This window comes from Gobius niger (assembly GCF_951799975.1).
Source record: "Gobius niger genome assembly, chromosome: 19".
Lineage (NCBI taxonomy): Eukaryota > Metazoa > Chordata > Actinopteri > Gobiiformes > Gobiidae > Gobius > Gobius niger.
Window position 1 is genome coordinate 27,679,396 of NC_136870.1, and position 9,483 is coordinate 27,688,878.

The 9,483-nt window shown below is 39.5% G+C and overlaps 2 protein-coding genes across 2 annotated transcripts in view; both read left to right on the plus strand.

Moving 5' to 3' along the window:
• The window catches only part of LOC306978384 (protein tweety homolog 2-like), a gene marked incomplete at its 3' end in the record, with an annotated part of 61,024 nt that extends 55,000 nt beyond the window's left edge, over positions 1–6,024 (plus strand). Inside the window, exons 5-6 of the mRNA XM_079576907.1 lie at positions 2,052–2,147; positions 5,931–6,024. Of these exons, the coding sequence (XP_079433033.1) occupies positions 2,052–2,147; positions 5,931–6,024 (190 nt within the window). The remainder of the gene's footprint in view (positions 1–2,051; positions 2,148–5,930) is intronic.
• A 1,449-nt stretch (positions 6,025–7,473) lies between these two features.
• LOC306978385 (nuclear factor 7, ovary-like) lies at positions 7,474–9,084 on the plus strand (the record flags this gene model as incomplete). Its single annotated transcript, XM_079576908.1, has 1 exon — positions 7,474–9,084. Exon 1 carries the CDS (start codon positions 7,675–7,677, stop codon positions 9,082–9,084), a length of 1,410 nt encoding a protein of 469 aa, XP_079433034.1. The 5' UTR covers positions 7,474–7,674.
• Between the last annotated feature and the right edge of the window lie 399 nt (positions 9,085–9,483).

Sequence of the window (9,483 nt, forward strand, 5' to 3'; positions counted from 1 at the left end):
ACTAATACTCTCTCCACTGCAGAGTACTACAGGTACAAGTACTAATACTCTCTACTGCAGAGTACTACAGGTACGAGTACTAATACTTACTACTGCAGAGTACTACAGGTAAGAGTACTAATACTCTCTACTGCAGAGTACTACAGGTACGAGTACTAACACTCTCTCTACTGCAGAGTACTACAGGTAAGAGTACTAATACTCCACTGCAGAGTACTACAGGTAAGAGTACTAATACTCCACTGCAGAGTACTACAGGTACGAGTACTAATACTCTCTCCACTGCAGAGTACTACAGGTACAAGTACTAATACTCTCTACTGCAGAGTACTACAGGTAAGAGTACTAACACTCCACTGCAGAGTACTACAGGTACGAGTACTAATACTCTCTCTACTGCAGAGTACTACAGGTAAGAGTACTAATACTCCACTGCAGAGTACTACAGGTACGAGTACTAATACTCTCTCTACTGCAGAGTACTACAGGTAAGAGTACTAATACTCTCTACTGCAGAGTACTACAGGTACAAGTACTAATACTCCACTGCAGAGTACTACAGGTAAGAGTACTAATACTCTCTCTACTGCAGAGTACTACAGGTACGAGTACTAATACTCTCTACTGCAGAGTACTACAGGTAAGAGTACTAATACTCCACTGCAGAGTACTACAGGTAAGAGTACTAATACTCCACTGCAGAGTACTACAGGTAAGAGTACTAATACTCCACTGCAGAGTACTACAGGTACAAGTACTAATACTTACTACTAATACTAATCAGGAGCTGATCCGAGCGTAACTTTGACACAGATTTAGCCACTTTTCAAACCTCCTGTGACCATATTTGGAAACAGGGCAAATGTCGTGTGACCCTCCAGGGTTTTAATAAAGTCTCCATCGCGTCTTCAAAGCACGTCCAGCTGCTCCGTGTGCAGGTCAGTCCCGCGCCTCAAAATAACTCCTCCCATCAGCGCGAGCGTCTCGTCTTCTCTCGGGTCAGTCTCATGATCGATCACAAACACAAACGCTCCGTCTAAACTCGCCTTTTACACGAGAAAACAACAAATAATCCGGTCCGGTAAAAACGAAACAGAAACCTGCAGTGACACTGATGTCAAAGCTCCGCTAACAGCAACGAAACACTTCCTGTTGTCCCGACAAAATAAAAGGCGTCAATGTTCCAGCCGCTGGGAGAGGGTTTGAAATGTTCATTAATAAATGAACCTAATATTTTAGGTGCAAATGGACACAAGTCTCGTTTTTCTTCGTTTTCCTGGTCGTCCGTTTTGCTCAAATATAAATAAAGGCCTGTCTCTAATTGTGGCCTGGTTCCAATAAAGGCCTGGTCCTGATGCCCTTGAGTAAATAAAGGCCCCGGCCTGTATTAGAGCATTTACGGTAGTTAACATAACTCATATTTATATATTTATAGATCTAATCTCACAGAAATGTTCACGTTTTCAGACTGTTTTTTTTATTTTCTCTCAGGGGGAAAAAAAGCCTGAACCCCCCCCCCCCCCACACACACACACACACACACACACACACTTAACCCTACAGTGCTATAAACTTACTCTCTTGTTATTGAAGGTCTGGGTATATACAATCAGTTTATGTTTTTAGTTTGAGCTAAAAGTTTTACATTTGCCACACTCACCGTCGGGACAGAATACATTATGATAAATGATAAAAACATCAGGGATTGTTCATTAAGGTAAAGTTTATGGTAAAACCGCTCCTGCTGTTGGAGACACACACACAGAACTCTCATCTCTAAAGTGTGGCTTCTCGTTTGACTCCTGCTTCACTTCTCTCTGCCGGAGCTAAATTTAGAACGGATAATTAAAAGTGAATGTTGCTTATGAAGGAGGCTCATTAAAGAAACATGTTACAAATGTGCGTGCATTATTCATGGGCTTCTCCGCGGTCGGTCGGATCAGATCATGCTCCGTGTCGATTATTTATTCTGTTTAAGTGCAGTTTAATCACCGTGAGGCTGTGTTTCCTCGCTGATCAGAGTTTCTCTCCTCGCTCTGGTTTCTCTGCAGGTGGCTGAGTTACCTGCTCCTCCTCATCCTGGACTTGGTGATCTGTCTCATGGCCTGTCTGGGTTTGGCCAAACAGTCGCGGTGGCTCCTCACCACGTAAGAACTATTAATATTTATGAAGTTTATTACATAACAGCAGCAGAAAAGTACATTTAGATTTTACTGTGTTCCCACTAAAGCCTAAACCATATTATGCCAAACAGTATTCCACAGAACTAGAGTCTATAATATTTACCTATATCACTTGTGGGCGATTTCACAAGAAATATTAAAACTCTAAATTCACATAAGGTCTTACTCTATAAGATCAATTTAAACACAGTTAAACAGTTAAGTTTAAAGTATTAAAGTATCAAAAAGGTCTCGCCAGCGTATTCGTTGACCCCAAGGTCCGAGGAGAAACCACCAGACTTCAGTAGCTTTAGTCAAAGAAGATTTATTCCCTATAACAATTACAATTCTAAACACAGGTTATCTGAAAGCTTAAGTCCCGAACAATATACACGGTGCTCGAACGGGGCCGTCCCAGGAAACGGCCCCGTCTAACTGCGCTCTTACAAATATATATCAGAAAAAATGTGACGTTCACGAAGAGATAGGAGATGAGCTCGGGCCAAGGTCACCAAGCCTTTCTCTCAGTAGTTTTCCGCTAGAAGTGTCTTCCTGTTGCCTTATATGGAGTTATTAGGGCACCGAACGTCTCCACAGGTTTGAGCAAAAGAATGCAAGAGCAAGAAATGGGGTTTTGTTACGGCAATGTGTGTGTGAAAAGATTGGTTTCAACTGAAACTTAAAGCACATAGATTAAACTCATAAAAAAAACATTCAATAGCATTATAAAATATAACATTAGCTAAAAATCATCAATTTCCCACACACTACAAACTATGGTTGCAGCTAATGATTATTTTTACGATTAATCGATTAATCGCTGGCTGTGAATGGTGTATGAACATTTTATTTTTTTCAATAAAACAACAAAAGAAACGTCATAAAATAGATGACAAAAGTAAAAAAAAAATCACTAAACCACAAGCTTCCTCAAAAATAAAGTCTTCAAATGCTTTTCAACCTCTTAATCCCCACCTTAACTGACTGCATGTTCGGCTTTACCCAATATCTAAAAGCTTCTTGACTGGAGACAACGCCTCTTTTGAAAGCTAAGACCCACAAAACTGATCTAACATTTATCCTTACGTTGTTACTGTGTTATTATCATGTTTTTTTTAACGTATTTTAGTTTTCATACATTTCATGGTGCTTTTCTTTATTTGTCTCATTTATGACACACTTTTGATGCTGTTTTTTACGGTTTTCATCCTCAAGTACATTTTGTTTTTGTCGCCTCTTCATCACTTCCGTCGCTTTTTCCATGAAGCTTTTAGGTTTAGGTATAGCCAAAATAGAGAAAAAGTGCTCGGTTCAGGTGGGGGTTAAGAGGTTAAAAGAGTCCACAGTCAGAGTCTCAGCCTCTATTGAACTGCGTGGTCTTTGGCGCCCTCGTGTGGGCAGTTGGCGCTACATTAAAGACTAGCGTTGATCCGTAAAATTATCCTACACTTATTTATTAATTTATTTATTACTTTTTCCCCACACACATTTTAATGACTACGTATGTCGCCAAATATTAAAACTAAATTTGTAGTTTTGACTTAAACCTTTCATTAACTAAACTAACTTAAAAACGTTAGCTAGCTGGGCTAACGCTAACTCAACGGACTAACGGTAGGTCACGGGTTCTAAAGTAAAGACGATGTTAACTCATTTTAAATTATATAAATCTAATAAAACTACTTGAACTTTTTACATGTGACGCACACGGACATAAATAACTTGTTAATGACCTCATACACGCACTGTTTCCAGGGGCGCAGATAGGTTTTTGAAACTGGGGGGGACAAAGCTGCTCAGGCATGACAACCTATCAAACTTAATTGCCCATCATTGCAAGACAATAATGCGTATTGGTACGGTTTCTAATCACTCACCAAGCATGCCACATGACGTATGAAAAAGCAGTCCTGACGTAGGCTACACTGTCTGATAACCAAGTAAACCAACAGCTCGCGTTTCGCATTTTGACACACGCACAGCCCAGTCAACACAAACACATGAGCGCAATACCGTTTCTCGCCGCATATCAAAGTGAATGGTCAAGGGAGGCGCTGTTTCGCACATTGCAAAATGCTTGCAAGATATTTTTCTTCATAAAAGTGAGGGGGACGGATCCAGGTGAATGAAAATCTGGGTACGTCATGTCCCCCCCGTCCCCCCCGCTATCTGCGCCCATGACTGTTTCATTTGTTTATTCGAAGATTTGACATTAAAAAAACGTAAGAATATGCGTCACTTTGGAGTTGGCCACGGGATAACGTTTTTTTAATAATATATTTTAAGTTAATTAATATGTTGTTGTTCTTGGGTTAATTCAAAAAAGAAATAATGTGTATATTTCTAACAATTAATTAGAAATAATTGTTTGATTTTTTTTTTTTTTTTTGCTAGTTTATTTCTAGCTTTGCCTCACATCAGCAAAGGCTAACGGTTTAGCTAATGTTAACTGTATGTCTGCAAATTATCATATTTCACTGATTAATATGCTTGTTTACATGGTGGTAGAAGTAACAGTTTAATGTAATGTTAAGTATAAAATAAACATGAAACAATTAGGTTTAGTAATAAGAATTAGAAGTTAATGGGGAATATTCTGGAAACCAAGTTGGAAGTTTTACATTTCTGGGGCTGTTTTCTGTCACAAAATGTACTTTGAAAATCTCTGCACTTTTAGACTTCAAAGTTCATTTTTAACCTCTTAACCCCCGCCTTAACCAAGTGCAGTCCAGCTTTACCCAAATCTCAAAGGTTACAGCATGTAGGCCAGTGTAGCACCTCAATCGAAAGCCAAGACCTACAAAACTCATCTAAACAGATCTTTCTCCTTGTGTTTTTTAATAGCTTTTTGTCACTTTTTGCTTCAGTTTTGTCACTTAATTTTGTCTCTTTTTTTATTTTTATTTTTATTTTGTTTTTTCTAATTTTAAATTTTTGGATTTTTGTCACTTTTTTCTGCTGGATTTTTGTAATTTTTTTGATGGATTTTTGTCATTTTTTTGATGGATTTTTGTCACTTTTTTGATGGATTTTTGTCACTTTTTTGATGGATTTTTGTCACTTTTTTGATGGATTTTTGTCATTTTTTTGCTGGATTTTTGTCTTTTTTTGCTGGATTTTTGTCATTTTTTTGCTGGATTTTTGTCCTTTTTTTGCTGGATTTTTGTCCTTTTTTTGCTGGATTTTTGTCTTTTTTTTGATGGATTTTTGTCACTTTTTTGATGGATTTTTGTCACTTTTTTGATGGATTTTTGTCCTTTTTTTGCTGGATTTTTGTCCTTTTTTTGCTGGATTTTGTCCTTTTTTTGCTGGATTTTTGTCTTTTTTTTGATGGATTTTTGTAACTTTTTTGATGGATTTTTGTCATTTTTTTGATGGATTTTTGTCACTTTTTTGATGGATTTTTGTCACTTTTTTGATGGATTTTTGTCTTTTTTTTTGCTGGATTTTTGTCTTTTTTTTAATGGATTTTTGTCTTTTTTTTAATGGATTTTTGTCATTTTTTTGCTGGATTTTTTTCACTTTTGCTGGATTTTTGTCACTCTTTTGATGGATTTTTTTAAAGGCAACAAATAATCGTTTGAATAATCGTGATTTCAATTATGACAAAAATAATCGTGATTATTATTTTTTCAATAATCGAGCAGCCCTTACTAAACTCATTAAAAGTTGCTCATCGTGCCCGTTATGTCATGACTGTGAGTAAATGTGATAAAATAATATTTGCTCAGATGTTGTGACCTGGTAAACATGGCCGCTCTCTTTCAGGATGATGGTGTGTGGGGTCCTGGCCCTGATCCTGAGCTGGGCGTCTCTCGGGGCAGATCTGGCGACGGCTGTGGTGAGACTAAACTTCATTTAACTCTGGTTATAACACGACATGCACAAGATTAATGACAAAACCTATTTTAGTGACTCGTTCTTGATCAAATCCTCAAAGATATCTGTGTTTGCGATTCCTTTGTATCTCATTCACTTATGTTTATTCAGTGTTTGTTGTTCGTTATAACTATACTCTCTTTCATTCATTCTCAATGGTAAATTTGGATGCAGTACACTTTTTGACCACCAGCGTCAAATTGGAGGCGCTGTTTCACCCCTTTCGCAAAGTTAAGGAAACACTGTTGTGGTGTTTTGGTATTTATCAATTACAGAGCGTTGTAGCATCAACTTTCACAGTTTTCCAACTTTCATTGCAAAGGCTGTTGACGTCAACAACAGCATATGTTAAAAACTGAACTGACTATAAAAGAATTGATGCTGAACTGACACTTTCAAAATAATCGAATGTGGCATTTTCTTTGTGAACGAATGAGGTAAAGTTACTGCAGGTGCTGTAGATACAGGTGATTTTTTTTTTTTTCACACTAAATTGCAACAGTTCTTTTTAACCCCTTAACCTGAACCGAGCACATTTTCTCCAGTTTGGCTTTACCCCAGTCCAAAAGCTTCTGGAAAAAAGGTGGGAAAATAGCAACAAAACTGAGACGAAAACAATGATGGAAATGTGACAAAAAAGTGACAAAAAACGGATGAAAAAGTGGCAAAAATGTCACAAAAATGTCACAAGAAATTGACAAAAAATGGACGAAAAAAAGGGCAAAAATTTGACAAAAAAAATGACAAAAAAATTACAAAAAATTACAAAAATGTGACAAAAAAAATGTCAATAATGTGATAAAAAATGACAAAAAAAGATCCTCTCGGTTCAGGCGGGAGTTAAGAGGTTAATATAGCTTGTTATTTGCATAGATAGAATCAAATGCAAATGTGGGCTATTGAAAAAATTAAAAGTAAATAAAACAAAGTAACTTTATAATTTGCAGTTATATGTGTTTTTCGTGCTTGACATGACCGTGTTTGACCCGCGACTCACAGGCACTTTTTAATTTTGGCCTCGGAGACGACAAGTTTAGGCACTCCTGCTCTATAGTATTTCCAATATTACTTTCAAAGGAAACTTAATTTTAATGTTTTTGGCAAACTTTGAATTTGATTGTGAGCGTTACATGCCCCGACGAAACTGAAGCGCGTAGGCTGGTCCATATATTTTCTTTATGACTCGAGTGCCTCAGACTTTATTTTGCTTTTTTGGCTCGTTTTGTTACTTAGCACAAGCTGTTCTACAAGCCAGTCTCAGCGTTTAATATAATAGATCCATGGTCTCAGCTAATTTACTCTTTTGAATGTGAGAGTATTTTAACTTTTCGTTTTGAACACAAGCTCTACTAAATAACAATTTTCTTATCGCTTTATAAATAAATGTCAGAGCCTTATGATGACTGCTTCTTGTGCTCTGGCCTGAGTTTCTAAGGTGTAAAGGTGAGTGAAGAGCTCCCTCTGCTGGAGAGGGCATGAGAATAACTCCCGAGGAATCAGGAAAAAGGAAGTGAACTTTAATCTGACGCTGTCACACGGCTGTCTCCACTTTCCAGTGCTTTGGATAAACTATAAACTCTACTCAGATCAGCTCTATTTAAAACTGATCCTCACAGAAGAACAGAGGTGAGTCATGGCCGAGCGAGTCTCTGCGGTGGGCGACTATCTGACCTGTGCTGTGTGTCTGGACACCTTTAAGGAGCCGGTGACTCTGGGCTGTAACCACAGCTTCTGCCGCAGCTGTTTAGAGACGCACTGGGACCGGACCAAAGCCAAGACCTGCCCCGTCTGCAGGAGGAAGTCTTCAAAAGAATTTTTATATATAAATTTTGCTCTGAAGCAGCTGTGTATCGCAGTGACAGAGAAACAGTTGCCAGAGAAACAGTCGTCTGAGCGCAGAGCTGTAGCCTGCGCCGCTCACCCTGAGACGCCCTCTCTCTTCTGTTTGGACGAGGACCGGGCCGTGTGTCCAGTCTGTGAGTTTTCTCGGCACAAAGAGCACACGGTGGTGCCTTTAGAGCAGGCGGAGACTCGTCTGAAGCAGCAGCTCCACACTGAGCTGCAGTCTCTGCTGAAGCACAGAGCAGAGGCTCAGTCTTTACAGCAGCTCTATGAAAACCTCCTGCAGCACTCGGAGAAACAGGCCTCTGTCTGCGAGGCCCACATCAGAGCGGAGTTCAGCCGGTTCCACAGGTTTCTGCAGCAGGAGGAGGAGCTCCGGCTGAAGGCTGTGAGGGAGGAGCAGAGCAGACGGGCCCAGACTGTGAGCCCTGAGCTGGGCAGGATCAGGGACACACTGGCCTCTGTGGAGCGGAGCATCCAGGAGCTACAGACACAGCTGCAGAAGACACAGGAGGACTTCATCTCCTCTTATAAACCAGCCCAGACCCACAGTCCACAGCTGCTCCCTCAGCCCAGACCACGACTGCTCCTAAACCAGGCTGAGCTCCTGGGGAACCTGGCCTTCAGGGTCTGGAGGAAGATGGGGACGACAGTCCAGTTCAGCCCAGTCATTCTAGACCCAAACACAGCAAACCCAAATCTGCATCTGTCTGAGGACCTGACCAGTGTGGGACAAGCGGACTCTCCCCTGGAGCTCCCTGATAATCCTGAGAGGTTCAGTGAAGATGTATTTGTCCTGGGTTCAGAGGGATTCCAGTTTGGGACTCATGTCTGGGATGTGGAGGTGGGAGACCATCCACACTGGTTCATTGGAGTGATAAAAGAGTCAGTCGAGAGGAAAGAGGCACCTGATTCTACGCCAGAAAATGGATTTTGGTTTTTACTGTTTTATAATAATAAATATGCTACAGCTCATGGGATACTGAACATGACAAAGCGTCCACAGAAAGTCCGTGTGCAGCTGAACTGGGATAAAGGGACAGTTTCCTTCTATGACCTCAGTGACATGTCTCTGATTGACTCTTACACAGACTCTTTCACTGAGAAACTATTTCCATATTTTGGTGTTGGATGCTCTAACTCTGACTGTCAAACCAAAGAGCTCCGTATCTGCCCTGAACCTGCTCAGAGTCACGTCTGAGGGCTGTGTTTAACAGTTAAATCATTACTTAATACTTTCATGAAAAATGCTGATCACCGGTATGTAAGTCAATCAAATACATTGATTGGGTTAAATGTAATACTCAGTTCTTCCTCACTGTCTGTAAATGCTGGAGTAAAAATGGTTTAGTAAAATATAACAAATCTATTTCAGGTTTTTGTACAAAGAAACATCAACAAACTCTAATTTTTATGCCGATTTCTAAATCTGTCTATAAAACCTTTATTCCTGTGATTCATTTGTCACATCAGCTCAAGAATAAAACTTAAATCTTTCAAACTTTGTCTAAATGCTGTTTGGTTTCATTAGGCAGAGTCAAAGGAGAGATTTGATTTAAATGTTATTTATTATAAATAGCAGAGGTGGGAGACTCGAGTC